The 16,421-nt window shown below is 38.8% G+C and overlaps 1 protein-coding gene across 3 annotated transcripts in view; it reads right to left on the bottom strand.

Moving 5' to 3' along the window:
* Nucleotides 1–16,421, bottom strand: part of LOC149794713 (ATP-dependent RNA helicase DHX58-like) — a 114,377-nt gene that overhangs the window by 26,489 nt on the left and 71,467 nt on the right. For all 3 annotated transcript variants that reach the window (XM_089964331.1, XM_089964333.1, XM_089964332.1), the window contains exons 10-11: nucleotides 5,203–5,298; nucleotides 4,583–4,755 (exon numbers count right to left, since the gene is read on the bottom strand). In XM_089964331.1, coding sequence (XP_089820457.1) covers nucleotides 4,583–4,755; nucleotides 5,203–5,298 — 269 coding nt within the window. The remainder of the gene's footprint in view (nucleotides 1–4,582; nucleotides 4,756–5,202; nucleotides 5,299–16,421) is intronic.

The raw sequence follows: 16,421 nt of genomic DNA, 5'->3' as shown, positions 1-16,421 counted from the left end.
GTATCTCCTAATGTTGTATCAGCATGTATGTTCAAATGTTGTTTCAGTATGTATGTTCAAATGTTGTTTCAGTATGTATGTTCAAATGTTGCATCAGCATGTATGTCCTAATGTTGTATCAGCATGTATGTCCTAAAGTTGTATCAGCATGTATGTTCTAATGTTGTATCAGCATGTATCTCTTAATGTTGTATCAGCATGTATGTCCTAAAGTTGTATCAGCATGTATCTCCTAATGTTGTATCAGCATGTATGTTCTAATGTTGTATCAGCAAGTACGTTCAAATGTTGTTTCAGTATGTATGTTCAAATGTTGTATCAGCATGTATCTCCAAATGTTGTATCAGCATGTATGTCCTAAAGCTGTATCAGCATGTATGTTCTAATGTTGTATCAGCATGTATGTCCTAAAGCTGTATCAGCATGTATGTTCTAAAGTTGTATCAGCATGTATGTCCTAATGTTGTATTAGCATGTATGTTCTAAAGTTGTATCAGCATGTATGTCCTAATGTTGTATTAGCATGTATGTTTTAAAGTCATATCAGAATGTATCTCCTAATGTTGTATCAGCATGTATGTCCTAATGTTGTATCAGCATGTATGTCCTAATGTTGTATCAGCATGTATGTTCTAATGTTGTATCAGCATGTATGTCCTAATGTTGTATCAGCATTTATGTTCTAATGTTGTATCAGCATGTATGTTCTAATGTTGTATCAGCATGTATCTCCTAATGTTGTATCAGCATGTATGTTCTAATGTTGTATCAGCATGTATGTTCTAATGTTGTATCAGCATGTATGTTCTAATGTTGTATCAGCATGTATGTTCTAATGTTGTATCAGCATGTATGTCCTAATGTTGTATCAGCATGTATGTCCTAAAGTTGTATCAGCATGTATCTCCTAATGTTGTATCAGCATATATGTTCAAATGTTGTTTCAGTATGTATGTTCAAATGTTGTTTCAGTATGTATGTTCAAATGTTGTATCAGCATGTATGTCCTAAAGTTGTATCAGCATGTATGTCCTAAAGTTGTATCAGCATGTATGTTCTAATGTTGTATCAGCATGTATCTCTTAATGTTGTATCAGCATGTATGTCCTAATGTTGTATCAGCATGTATCTCCTAATGTTGTATCAGCATGTATGTTCTAATGTTGTATCAGCATGTATGTTCAAATGTTGTTTCAGTATGTATGTTCAAATGTTGTATCAGCATGTATCTCCTAATGTTGTATCAGCATGTATGTCCTAAAGCTGTATCAGCATGTATGTTCTAATGTTGTATCAGCATGTATGTCCTAAAGCTGTATCAGCATGTATGTTCTAAAGTTGTATCAGCATGTATGTCCTAATGTTGTATTAGCATGTATGTTCTAAAGTTGTATCAGCATGTATGTCCTAATGTTGTATTAGCATGTATGTTCTAAAGTCATATCAGAATGTATCTCCTAATGTTGTATCAGCATGTATGTCCTAATGTTGTATCAGCATGTATCTCTTATTGTTGTATCAGCATGTATCTCCTAATGTTGTATCACCATGTATCTCTTAATGATGTATCAGCATGTATCTCCTAATGTTGTATCAGCATGTATCTCTTAATTGTTATCAGCATGTATCTCCTAATGTTGTATCAGCATGTATCTCCTAATGTTGTATCAGCATGTATCTGTTAATGTTGTATCAGCATGTATCTCCTAATGTTGTATCAGCATGTATGTCCTAATGTTGTATCAGCATTTATGTTCTAATGTTGTATCAGCATGTATGTTCTAATGTTGTATCAGCATGTATCTCCTAATGTTGTATCAGCATGTATGTTCTAATGTTGTATCAGCATGTATGTTCTAATGTTGTATCAGCATGTATGTTCTAAAGTTGTATCAGCATGTATGTTCTAATGTTGTATCAGCATGTATGTCCTAATGTTGTATCAGCATGTATGTCCTAAAGTTGTATCAGCATGTATCTCCTAATGTTGTATCAGCATGTATGTTCAAATGTTGTTTCAGTATGTATGTTCAAATGTTGTTTCAGTATGTATGTTCAAATGTTGTATCAGCATGTATGTCCTAATGTTGTATCAGCATGTATGTCCTAAAGTTGTATCAGCATGTATGTTCTAATGTTGTATCAGCATGTATCTCTTAATGTTGTATCAGCATGTATGTCCTAATGTTGTATCAGCATGTATCTCCTAATGTTGTATCAGCATGTATGTTCTAATGTTGTATCAGCATGCATGTTCAAATGTTGTTTCAGTATGTTCAAATGTTGTATCAGCATGTATCTCCTAATGTTGTATCAGCATGTATGTCCTAAAGCTGTATCAGCATGTATGTTCTAATGTTGTATCAGCATGTATGTCCTAAAGCTGTATCAGCATGTATGTTCTAAAGTTGTATCAGCATGTATGTCCTAATGTTGTATTAGCATGTATGTTCTAAAGTTGTATCAGCATGTATGTCCTAATGTTGTATTAGCATGTATGTTCTAAAGCCATATCAGAATGTATCTCCTAATGTTGTATCAGCATGTATGTCCTAATGTTGTATCAGCATGTATGTCCTATTGTTGTATCAGCATGTATCTCCTAATGTTGTATCACCATGTATCTCTTAATGATGTATCAGCATGTATCTCCTAATGTTGTATCAGCATGTATCTCTTAATTGTTGTATCAGCATGTATCTCCTAATGTTGTATCAGCATGTATCTCTTAATGTTGTATCAGCATGTATCTCCTAATGTTGTATCAGCGTGTATCTGTTAATGTTGTATCAGCATGTATCTCCTAATGTTGTATCAGCATGTATGTCCTAATGTTGTATCAGCATGCATGTTCTAATGTTGTCACAGTATGTATCTTCTAATGTTGTTACAGTATGTATCTTCTAATGTTGTTACAGTATGTATGTTCTAATGTTGTATCAGCATGTCTGTCCTAATGTTGTATCAGCATGTATATCCTAATGTTGTATAAGTATCTATGTTCTAGTGTTTCAGTATGTATGTTATAATGTTTCAGTATGTATGTTCTAATGTTGTTTCTGCATACCCATAACATGGAGATGCCACTGATTTCCACAACTCGTTCCTTTCCTAAGATACATCACCAGAATTTGTTTTACCGAAGCTTTATGAGGTTAAGGAAGGAGTGTCATTTACTTAATACTTATTGCTGTCAAATTCTAATTCACCAAAAACATATTTTTCATGGTCTCTATTGTGGTCTCTTTTATTTATTCTTGGAAAACTTTCTTTTGGGACTTTGGTTAGCTTAAAATATTATTTTGTTGGCCTCTAGTTCTGTTATATATGTTTTGCTTTTCTCTCATTTCTCTTTCTAATTCTCTGTTGATCCAAAAGATGTTATTTTGTCTAGTCAGTTGTCAGTTGTAATATATTTATTCATGGCTGTGGAAACTATTTGCAAATCATTTCTAACTTCTGTATACTGTCAAACCTGGTCTACATGTACCATTTGTATCAAAAAAGATGTTATTTAATCTATTGTTCAAATCTTGCATATTACACTTGTTATATGGGTAAACAATCTGTGGTCTCTTCATGCTCACATGTTCTCAAATGTCATTGTAAGTAATTGCTGATCATTGATTACTGAGATTGTTGATCGGATCGCTATTCATCCGTGTCACCTTTGTACCATTATATTGAAAATATTTAGAATAATGGATATCGTCATCTCATTCACATGTAAATTGCACTCAGTTCACTTACATTCTTTTTTAAATAGAATATTTTCTTTGTATCTATAAGCATAATGAAAGTAAAACAATTGTCAAGTCCATGAGGAAAAACATCTTATTATTCGTGTGCATTCCACATTTAGAAAAAAAAAGTGAAATGCAGCTTGAAGAGTTTAATTGTATATGAATAAACAGTAGCATGATTGTGTTGGATCTTGCCGTGCATTCAAAATTAGATGGACATGAGAACGAAGCCTAACATTATATTGTACACTTTAGCAGGGAATTTAACTCTGTGAGACCAGTTATAGGGTACCAACACCATTATTAAGTAAGTGGAATTTTTAAACCAAGACATACTTGCATCCAGAGCAGGTCTGAACCTGTAGTCTAAGGTACTTAGTGAAGACTGGAATTATTTATAGTTTCACGAAGCATTCATGGTCTAAGAATGATTCATTCAACATGTACAAAAGACGCATCAGCAGAGATTGTTTTGATCATATTTGTGGAACTGGTCCAACCCTGATAAGTTCAAATTAGTCCAACATACTAAAATTTCATTCACCACTGAATGTTGGTGTTTGTTGCAGATTATCATGTTATGTAATGTAAATGACAACCTCCTGCTATGGTATTCAACATCCAGGTCTTTTGAAGGATATTCCAATAGAGTAAACAGAATTTTTAATTTTGTATTATAATTCAAGGCATTCAGAAAGAGATTAAGTTGAGGGAGGAGTGGATTCTGTTGATTTGGCTCTACTAAAAACGTGGGTAATATTTTCACACAATTGAAGTTGCACACTGAAATGTCTGAAATGTTAATAGCATATTGATAAATGGAACACTTATCCCAGTACCTCAAGGTGATTTCTGCAAGGGTTGATAAAGAATCTTATATCTGGGTCTCGAATTTGTATGTTTGTTTCTTTCCTCAGTTTCAAGACCCACTGTGTGTACTGGTCACTACCCTTCTCAGCTGGAGCTTTTAGAACTGCTTTGTACTTGTCTACATTATCCAGCTTCTTCAGTACTGTGAAACAGAACATGTAACATAATAATACATTATTCTGTTGGTTTAAGGATAAATCTCATTATCAAGCACAAAGTCAATTAACTGTAACATTTGGAATTTGAAGGACATTAAACTATGTGATATCTGGGTCATACCTTGCATCACATGATCTATTAGGGGTTATAACTTAAGGTGCTTATCTTAATATCTTTATCATAGGTTTTGGTACAGTCAATGTGCTCAAGCTTTGATAACTTAATAATAACAGCCAATATTATGTCAACCTTTTTGCTTATTTTAACTTTCTTCTGATATTTTTAACTAAGAATATGCAAGAAACCACTACATAACCGATAGCATAACTGTATTGTGAACATTATTTATACGGATCATTGTTAACAGTTCAAACTGATGCTTTTTTATCTATATCTCGCCTTTATAATAAATCTAAACAAATATGCTTACATTCACATTGCATCATGCGCTCTTCTATTTTGATCATGACTTGAATAACTGCTTCCCCAAATTCATCATTCTTTCTTTTCTCCACATATCTTGTTTCTGGTGTAAATAAAACTATATTAAGATCGGGTACATCGGGTACATCATGAAAAAATAAAGTTAATCTACTTCACAAAGGGACTATTTCACCTAGCTAATTATAAATAAATGCCCAAAATATTATAATCTAATAAAATTACAGACATCAAAATATAATATGATGTATAATATTTGCTTGTACCATATAATGTATATGTTATAATAATACATTATGTTTTATTAGAAAATGTTTGATTTAATTTAGCATATGTGGAGAAAAATGTTCTTAGGTGAGAAAATATAGTAACTGTATATTTGAAAACCTAGATTCCCATCCAAGCATGTTTTAGATATCTTTTTTCTGACTGCACATATTCAATAAATGTGATGGCTTATAGTCAGTACAAATTTGTATAAGATTGCATGCTTCATTATCATAATGAATTCAAATCCATAGAAAGTATTATTTTACCAAAAGTTACTTCAGATTATTAAACAGTCAATTTTACACCAATGTCATTCTTTTTGACATCACTAACCTAAATAAGTATTACCAGGTACAATGAATCACAAAAATGCAAAACTGTACCAAGCAGTTCATTTACTTTATGGTCAAGCCTAGTCTAAATATGCTAATGAAATCAGTATCACCTTTTCAGAATGTTTGTGCCATATTATCACATGACAGACTATACATGGAGGCCAGTATTTTTTGTGGAAGAAAAAACCCAGGAAGAATCATCTTTCCACAGAAAGCTACTGCGAATGTTTCTTATATACCCCTATTGGTCGAGTAAACTTGAACACATGGATAGTGGTGAGATGTGAGCGGTCTGCAAAGGCCAGTCTACTTGGCAAAATGCTCCACAACCCATCTTTTCAGAATGATTTTTTTCAAATTTTCAAATTCCAAATACGACTGATTATTGTTTTACAAACTTGCTCCTCAAATGTTAGTGTAAAAAAAATATGAAACAAAAATTCCACAATAACATTTATTCCTTACTATTCTTTTCAAAACATGCACCAAGTGCTTTTTTCACCAAAAGGCAGCCATATGTAGTTTATAGTTTGAAAACGGACATAGATAATCCAAGATTTTACAAGTTGAGTAATCTGTGTTTTATAGATTTAGTTATTAAGAACTGCATATAATTATACTTAATAATACTTCTTAGAGGTAAGTTGAAATTTATGTTTATTATAATACATGCGTGCTACCATAATGGTATCATACCAAGTTACACAAATACCGTGACAATATAGAGTAGTTACACATGGTATTTTAATCTGGGTTCTATTTACATTTGTGAACTTCCATTCAGAGTAAATTTTTTCATAGGAACATATGGAGGGAAAGTAATATAAACTTTACAATTTGTAACCATGCAGCAGTAACAAAATGGATTTAATAAGTACCGATAACAACACTGAGTACTGCAATAATAAAGCATTCTGGGCTACTCTAAAAATCCAACATTTTAAAAGCAAAACAGGCTAAATTAAATTTAAGCTTCAATTAAATTTAATTCAATTAACAAATAAAGCTAATTACAATGAATAACTCTGCTGTGAGTAGTGAAGTGGGGCACCCTACGTACAATGGGAATTCCACTCAAAACACCCCTGGGTCAATCTACGTACAATGGAAATTTAACATGGCGAAAAATCGTGGGTCAATCTACGTACAAGGGGAATTTAACATGGGAATAAATCGTGGGTCACTCTACGTACAAGGGGAATTTAACATGGGATTTTTTTTTTTTAAATTTTAAAAAAAATTTTTTTAAAAAAAGGGGTAGGCAATGGAAAGGCTATCTCTTTTCGAGAAATATGGCTGGCCCTGAAAAGGGCCTTTGGGTTTTCTTCTAATTTCTTCTTTTCCTCCACCAAGTTCTTATTTTATCTCCTACACTCTTCTTCTCTTTCTTTTTTTTCTTCTCCTCTTCTTTCTTCTTCTCTTCCTCCTCTTCTTTCTTCCTCTTTTCATTTTCTTCTTCTTTTTCAATTTTTTCATTCCATTCTCTCATCCTTATCCTTTCCTCTTCATCCTCCTTTTCCTCCTTTATTTCTTTCAACAGATCACTAATGATTACCTTCATTTTTCGTAAATTGTTTATCTCCATCTTCACTCTATGGGGACTATATGAGTAGTGATCCTCGTTTAGGTTAACCAACATTTGCTCAAACATTCCTAAATTGTCCATAACGTTTTGCAATTTTTCCATTTTGTTAAGGTGGTTTGACGCCATCTTCTTTGTATTCTTTGCAGAATGGTTTGAACAACTAATACTGTGGGTTCTTATACGAAAAGCGCGAACGTGAAGGAAAACATCCCCCTAAAACATAAAATGGATCTTACCTAGAAGATGACCCAACATCGCGCGTACGTGAAGGAAAACATCCCCCTACTTTTTCATTTCATATAATATAACCCCAACTATACTCTCCACATACGCTAAGAAACCCATAATCTACTATTCACACAAACATACCTTAGCTCTTACAAACACTCAAACACACGAACACATACCCTCACATCTTTTAAAAAGAGTTAGTGTTTATATTCACACTACTCTACCTACACACATTGGCAAATCGATCGTTATTTCTTTTCTAGAGTATTGGGTAGCCCTGAAAAGGGCTGTTTTGTTTGGAACTTCATGGACACCTGGTTAATGGTGGCACCTTCCAGGCCTGGCACCACATACACATCTTATCCCCCAGTTACTTTTTACCTTTTGGGGGGAGAGAGCAGAGGCAGGATATGTCGCTTCAGAATCCCAATTTTCGCTCTCTGGGATTCTGAAATTTTTTCTTCTCTCCTTTTCCTCCTCCTCTTCTTTGTATCTTCTATCCTCCTCTTTGTATCTTCTTTCCTCTTCTTCTTTATATCTTCTCTCCTCCTCTTCTTTGTTTCTTCTTTCCTCCTCTCTTATCCTTCCCTCCTCGACAATGGCTTCCGCGGCCAGTTCATTTAATATGCGCCTGGCATATTCCAGATGCACATGAAGTTCCAACAGTTTCTCCAGTCTCGTGTTCATTTTTGGTGTTGATCAATCAACAAGGGTAGCTAGACTGCCCAGCGAGTTTCAATTTATAGTGAAAGCGCGGACGTGATGGAAAACATCCCTAATAACATAAAATTGATCTTACCTAGATCATGACCAAAAAACAACAACAACGCGCGGACCTAAAAGAAACACTCGCTCACTTTTTTATGCTACCCATCACTTCAATTGACTATCCACATACTCAAAGCAATCCAATCTAACTCCAAATCTACACCTCAATCAGCCCAAAAAAACAAACATCATTTTAATCTACTATCCACACCAACCTACTTTATCACTTACAAACACACCAACACATACCCTCAAAATTTTTAAGAAAGAGTTAGTGTTTATTTTCACACTACTCTACCTACACACATTGGCAAATGGATCATTACTTCTTTTCTAGAGTATTGGGGTAGCCCTGAAAAGGGCTGTTTTTTTGTTGTTTTTTTTGCTATGGCATTCTTTTTTAGTTTCTAAGAATGCGATGTCCTCTGAGGATAGACTTTCTGGCGATAGGTCTGCTTCTTCGGAAAGAGAAGAAGAACTCTTTGGTGTCGATACGACAATCGACAAAGCCTCTGTCAGCTTCAGGTTGCTGCTGTTGCTGTTGTTGCTGTTGTTGCTGCTGTTGCTGCTGTCTCTGAAGTCTGTACTTCTCTGTCCATTCTTCTTTCTCCTTGTTCATTTCTTCTCTGAAGAGCTCTTCTATCAGGTCTTCAGTGATTTTTAACATTCTCACATTCTCTATTTCTTCTGGCTTCGGTATCAGACTGTGTCTGACCCTATGCAAATTCACGTAGGCTTCGTTGAGCTTAGCTAGTTTGGAGCACATCTTCTTAGGAGGATGAGTCGACAATGGATGGCTAGACTGGGAACAACCCGGTTCTTAAAGTTAAAGCGCGGACGTGAAGGAAAACATCCCCCACACGGTTTTCGAGCTGCAACGTTCATGAGAGGGATAGTAAGAAATGAAAGAGCATCAATCCAATATTCTTATAGCTAAACAAACCACAAAGGCATTTTTTTTCAAAACACAACATTTTTATTCAAAAATCACTTAACACTAAACAACAACTCTAACATTTTTTAACATTAATCCAACACTATAACATCTAACAATTTTTTTCAAATCACAAACATTTTTTTCTTCAAATACTATCTACTTTAAACAAGGCTGACAACGTTGTGAATGAAACTGTGATTTCCACTGTTGGAAATCATTAGGCCATTGATGGACACTACGTTTCCTAGCTTGAGACAAAAGATAAGCATAATGGTCACAAAACCATCGATCTACTTTCACATCGTTTCTAGCAGAAGAACGAGGATCAAAATGAGTCACTAAATGTTCTAAGGAATAGCCCAGGCTGCGATGATGCAGAAAATACACACAGTACTGTCCACACACCAAGGAATCTGTGCCTTGTAATTTCACGTTATTGAATCGGGTGGTTTGAGCATTTCTTCTCATAAAGTCGATGATATCGTCTTCCAAAGGGGGCAATCCGTACGAATCGAAATATTCCACACATCCTTCTTGAGGAAAGTAGACGGCTACCCAGTGGGTTCCTGGGAGATGACTTTCGTCCGTGTTGATCACGTAAGCTTGATGGTCTTTAGGTTTGCGATGAGGGAGTTCATCTTTAGCACAGACGACAGGATTCCAAGAAGCCGTATACGAACTATGGTTCAAAAGGTAATAAAGTTCCCAGGTATCCATTGATTTGTGTTTTTTTCTTCTTCACAGGTAATAATAAGTCGTCAATTCGATCCTGACTTTTTGCTTGAAAATGTCTGACGAATAAACGGTTATTCGTTCTGTTTCCTCACTCTGATTCAGGAGAGCTTCGATACGATGGATCTCTTGAGTGGTTAATGGTGGACAAGAATGTTCACGCAAGTCTTTATACCACTGGTGCAACACGTCTTTGTTTGAGATGAGACTCCAAGCTTCGTCCAGATACTCGTCCAATTTTTCTTCTTGACTCAACATCAGGCATTTATCGTGTTGAATTTGACTGGGATGATCGTTTTGACATCCATAACAATTTTTCTTGATCAATTCCGTCATTTTGTCGACCAAGTGTTTGGCAAAACAGGAGACTAAATGGGCTTCTTGTTCTGGCCATCTCGACTTCATCATGACAATTTCTTCGTCTTTGTCTTGGGATTCTCCTTCCACGGTCTCCTCACATTTCATGTCCAAAGTTTCTTCACTAGGTAAAGAGGGATAACAGTCTTCCATGGCTTCTAGTAATCTAGAATGACTTCTCTCAAACTGTTGATTTCTATCGTATTGTCAAATTCTGCATACAGGATCACGTTCAACGTTGGATCAGCAGGGTCTCGATTTGCAAACTGAATTTCCACACGAATCTGGCCAGATTTTATAGGGTGGAAATGTCCCTCGTCGCTGCCTTGGTCTGGAGTGAAATCGAAAGCCCACAAAGCGTAGCCTCCTGCATAATCTTCGTACGTAATACCGTGACTGGTATTGGTTCCTAACTGTCCGGTGGCTTCGTACAGGGACAAGTACGATCTCAAGTAATTGTTCTGGGCAAAGTTAGGCTCAAAGGGTCGTGTACACAAGGTCTTGCCGTCACGACTGACTTCGATTTTGGACACGCTAGAGTGTCGAAACTCAAAAGGATTTTCGTTGTGAAGTCCATTGAAAGCTGAATTCCTGACGATACCAACGATCAAACGCTTGGGTAACTGTCCTTGGAACAGATGATCTTCGATCATGGATCGCTGTCCAACAGGAATGGTGAACGTTTTCACTTCCACACGTCGTATGGGATACTTGGCGGTCGTTCTGCTCAACGTCTGACTGATGTCGTTTCCCACTTTAGGTAACACTTCCACATGGCGTACGTAAAGTCTGGCTTCTTGGATAACAGTTTTGTATTCGTTGGCATGGGCCATCAAATGGAAAGCGGCAGTGCTAGGATTCAGTCTCAGGCGAATATCAACTCCGTTCAGTAAATACTTTTCTTGTAACCACATGTCCAAATGCAAACGATCCATCAGTTCTAAACTACGTCCTTGCAAAATTTTAGTTCTACGTGTGTTAAACCCCACATTGTGAGGATTGTCATCTTCTGTCAGGGCTGTGTCGCTAAACGTGCCTGCACCTGCCGTGTCAGGTTTCCATACCACGCAAGCATCCAGATGAGTATTCTTGGCTTCTTTTCCGTACGTCAAGAGATTTTCCAAGTAGGCACGATATGGGTAAGTATCCATGCTGCTGCTGACCAGTTTGTTATTCAAGTACAAGTCCACTTCGCTGAACAAGGAATGCATGAAATTGTTGACGGGCGCTACCCTATCATTGGCTCCAGGATTGGTGTTGTCAGTTTTGATCACTTTGACTTTCAAATACAGGTAACTGCTATTCAGATCGATGTAATCTTCGGGTTGTCCTTTGATTTCGAACTCGATGGGAGCGGAATCCTTCAAAGAGGAGACGGGATGAAATTCCACCCACTGGGATTCTTGCATCGTCATCATGGTGGGGGGCATGGCAAACATATCCAGTTCCGTCTTGGAACAAGCACATGACTCTCGGTGCATCATTTTTTCTGTGTCTCAATAATCGAAAACGTCTAAGTCTCGAACGGTTCTTCTTTTCTTGGCTTTTCTAGCTTGAAGTCTGGTGAAAGGGTGTTTTCTTCGTCGTCTCTTTCTGCCTTGTCCTTGCTGAATGCCTGACTCGGTAACGTGCAGGGCATTTATAGGTGTGTCTCGTCGGCCCAAAATGTCTTTACCCGTTTGCAGCAGGACATTTTTGCCTGCCCTCATGAAGGCTTCTTTAGGGTTTTGTTTGTCGATGATGACATTTTGGAGAAATTCTTTGCCTTGCGTCAGTGCCGCATCTTTCAAGGCGTGCAATCCGCGTGTCACCATCGGTTTCAACACCGGGGCCACCGAACGAAAGGCCGATTTTAACATGTCTCCTAAACCGTGTCCTCGCTGTCGTGCAACCCCTTGGTACACTGGATACATGACTTACTTACGAATCGTGAGAGAACCGTTTTCGAAAATGGAGTTTCACCGTGACTTTTCCTTTGGTAAATGGAATATTTTGTCCCAGATCTCCTTTTATAGTAATGTTGACCGTGTCCAAATACGACTTGCTGACGGGCAAATAGTGAGGATGGACAAATTCGCGGTGGACGTGGTAAGTGTTTCCACCTTCCTCGTCAGCGTTCGCGGCAGAATCCACTTTGAAAGGAATGACACGCAGTAACGGTACGGTGGTGTGTCCCACCACGTTATACTCCACCACATCGGAGTACACGAACATCAAATTCAGTCCTTGGTTCAGTTCTACTGGGGTACGAAATAACTTGCTAAAAGACTCGTTGTCGTAAACAATGGGTAATTCGTTGTTCTTGAGTATGCTCATTCTCAGATTCATGTCTCCGCCCAACATGTCAAACAATTCAGGACAAAATAAAATGGACATGATTTTACTCCGCTCAAATTTCATCGAGAAGCGACGAGCTACTTTGTGGTACTCCATGGTGACACTTTTGTTGACATGCTCCAAAGCTTTCCCAAACACGCCATTAAACTTGGCAGCTATGATGTTGACCAAATGTTGACCACTGAAATAATAACCTGGAGGAATGAAAAAGTGGTAGGTCCACTTTTGAGTTTTCTCATTATAGGTTTTATTGTCATATATGACTTTCTTATTCAACTCCTGTTGCAATGACTCGTCATGAACTTCCACATGAAAAAAATTTTGATTGGGAAGGACATTGAGGACTTGGGTCGGGTGAATGATTTCCACTAAAGCCACTTCCCAATGGGCTTCGTGATCTAAGGGGATGGCCTGAGGTAATTTGGCCGTGTAACAGCACAACGTGTTGTGGGGAAACACCTCCATGGAACTGTCACTGGGTAAGGTTAAGTAAAATTGGTTTTGGTGACTCATAATTCCAGAGTTCTGTGGCTGTCCGAGGGGTTAGTGGATGTCAGAGGCGTGTCTCCGTCCAAAATGGGGTTCTGGTTGTGGTTGTGGTTGGAGTGGTGACTGGCACTGGCACTGGACACAACGTTCCCGTTCGAGGAGAATTTCAGGGAGGGATTGGGAAGCAGGTAACCGATGCAACTGCTCAATAAAATGGTCCACAATTGTTTGTCTCCTTGTTGCAAACTCAAATTGGCGATGGCTGCCCCGATGACACAATACACCACGAAGATTTGGCAGAAAAAGACGATTTGCGTTTTAGGCACACGTTCTCCACACCACACCCACAAGGGTTGTTTTTGTAAATCTTGCACAGAAGAACTAGGGGAAGAAGGACTGGTCGACGTAGCTGCGTCTGCTGTGTGAAAGGGCATGATGGTCACTTCTTCTTTTTACAGTCGATGACTTGCGAAGCGTCGATCCAAGAATCGAAACTGGGTGGATATCCTTTCCAACGTACTTTGACTTCTTTGACACGTCGTTTGCCCACTTTACGGGTTCTGCGTTCGAGAATGCTTTCGATGTCGTACACGTCGTCTTCTTTTTTGGTGACACGTTGTAACTCGGGCAAATAAAACGTTCCTTTGAGTACTTCTCCGTTCATGTCTTCCAATTTATAGACGGCAGGATGACGGCCATGCACTCGTCCAGTGACGCGAAACAATTCGGTCGTCCAGTTAGGTAAGTAACCTTTGTCGAAAGTGCGTTTGGTTTTGCCAATGCGCACCCAATCTCCTACGGTCAACTCTCCACTTTTCTTGGGGACAGCCCTCGTCGGGGACGTACCAAACAGACGCTCAAACACCAGCACTTCGTTGTCGGGAGTCACTTCTTGCGGGGCACGTCCGATGCTTCGATGGTAAGATTGGTTGTACGCTTGCACCAGGTGCGGTAAGATGTCGATGTACTTCAGAGTGTGGTGATGCGTAAAATATTTCCACATGCGTTCTTTCAAAGTACGTTGAAAACGTTCCACGATGCTGGCTTTGGTTTCGGGATTCTCGGTGGTAAAAAAATGAATGTCACGTTTCTTCAATTCTTTTTGGAAAGCTTGGTTCAGAAATTCGGTGCCTTTGTCCGTTTGCCATCGAAGAGGGCGACGACCGCTTTGTTTCAACACCCGTTGCAGGGCTCGCACTAACTCGCTGCTCGATTTGGAAGTCAAGGGCACGACCCAGGCAAATTTGGAAAAGACGTCGATGACACAAAACAAATATTTGTAGCCGCGATTGTAGCTGGCCAAATGAGAGACATCGGCTAAATCGGCTTGCCATTGATGATCGATGCCTTCCACTCGGGTGCGACTTCTGGCAAACTTGCGTCGAATGGGTTTGTGTAAAGTGTAGGTAGCTTGTTCTTGTAACCATCGTTGCACTTGAGGTAAACGGAGACTTTTCAGTCGAGTTTTGGCAGCACGATACAATTTTTGAACTCCTGCGTAACCTGCAGGATGGGAGGGATCGTAGTAAATGCTGGCTAAGACTTTTTCCATTTTTTGTGTTGGTTGATGTGTTAATAAGGCACCCACTCTTGGAAGAGGCTACTCTTTTTCTCTTGGGGTATTTTCTCTTGGGGTATTTTCTTGGATTGCAAGGCTTTGCGTGTGCGACCGGCAATAGGTGTCGAAGAGGAGAAGGATGTCTGAGCGGGGGATATCGGTTCTTGTTTCACTTCTGTCTTCACTTCTGTCTTCACTTTCTTTTTCTCTTGTGAGGAAGAAGGGGTGGCCATCATCTTTTTAATCCATCCAATTCTGGAGGTAGGTGGTGTTGTTAACTTGCGTACTTTTTCTGGTGGAGTTTGAAACCCTTCCTCTTCTTCTCCTATTTCTGTCTTGGTCACGGGTACTGGTGGTACTGGTACTGGTACTGGTGATGGTGCTGGACTTTTCATCAAGGTCTTAAAATCTTTCAAAGTGGGTAGAGCTGTTTCGTCTAAAGCTTTCTGGTGAAAGAGTTGCAGTCGTTGCAAGAGTTGACCGTACTTTTGCGATTTTTCTGTTTCGGACAAATCTTGGCGATCCATCAAGGATTGCAATTCGTGTTGTAACTGGGACATCTCGCTCAAATTGGGATTGGGAGGTAAATGCGGGGTGCGTTGTTCTTGCCACCGATGGTATTCCATCCATCGTTTGTAAGGCACTAAAGCTAGTTTTCGTCCTTCCATGGGGTTGTCAGGGATGAATTCTGAGATCTTGGGACTTCCGAAGGCCTTTTTATCTTGCTCCCATCAGTCCTCCCAACATGGTTCCCAAGACTCCTTTTAGTATGGGGCCTAACAAGAGAGGTAAAATGCCTCCACGTTGGACCAACATCTTCTTTTTTTGACGAATGGGAATTTTCTTTTGAACCATTTTCCGAAGAACGTGACGATGTTTGCCTAAGCATTGTTTCTGGTGTTTGGACAAAGGGATCGTGCCTTTCAAAACGTTCAAACAACATTCGCACACGGTATCGATGACCTCTTTGGAGGCCGTTTGAATGAGTTTTTTTCGTAGGGGTGGAGAAGCTTTGGACAGGACAGATAACAGGTCCCCATGTTTGGCTAAACGTGGTGGCAGTCCTTTCCTTTTTTTTCCTTGGGGTTTTCTGGAGGGTGACATTTTTGCTTGTGGGTTCCGGGACATTCACCGAACAGACACTAACGTCGATGACTTAACGCACACCCTTTTATCTTTTTTTTCTGGGACTATCGCTTTGTCATAAAGGTGACAATGTTTTTCCGAAAATCGCCAAGGAATCCTCCCCTTTGTTGACGCCTCTTTTTCTTGGAACGACTGTGTCTTTTTTTAGGGTAACGTTGATGCTTGGCTAAGCGCTTTGTCGGATGACGCGTCTGCCTTTGTCTCTTTCTTTTGTGGCTTCTTGGAGGTGACATCTTTTACAAGTTCACTGATACCCCCGACTTGGTCACAGGTCTTTTTATACTGGAACTCGTCGCCACTGATTGTCTTTACGTTTTATCAGTTTGAGGACAGGCATGACACGTCGTGCAGGGGTACGTAACGGACTAAATCGAGCCAGTTCTTGCTTGGACAAATCCAGTAAACTTTGTAACATGCCCGATCTTTCATGGACTTTGATTTTGGGAGAAGGTACTTTGTGAGC

The sequence above is a fragment of the Sinohyriopsis cumingii genome, chromosome 7 (genome assembly GCF_028554795.1).
Source record: "Sinohyriopsis cumingii isolate HCF-2022 chromosome 7, ASM2855479v2, whole genome shotgun sequence".
Taxonomy (NCBI): domain Eukaryota; kingdom Metazoa; phylum Mollusca; class Bivalvia; order Unionida; family Unionidae; genus Sinohyriopsis; species Sinohyriopsis cumingii.
The sequence above is the reverse complement of the archived record's forward strand: the minus strand, read 5'-3'. Positions and strand labels throughout refer to the sequence as shown.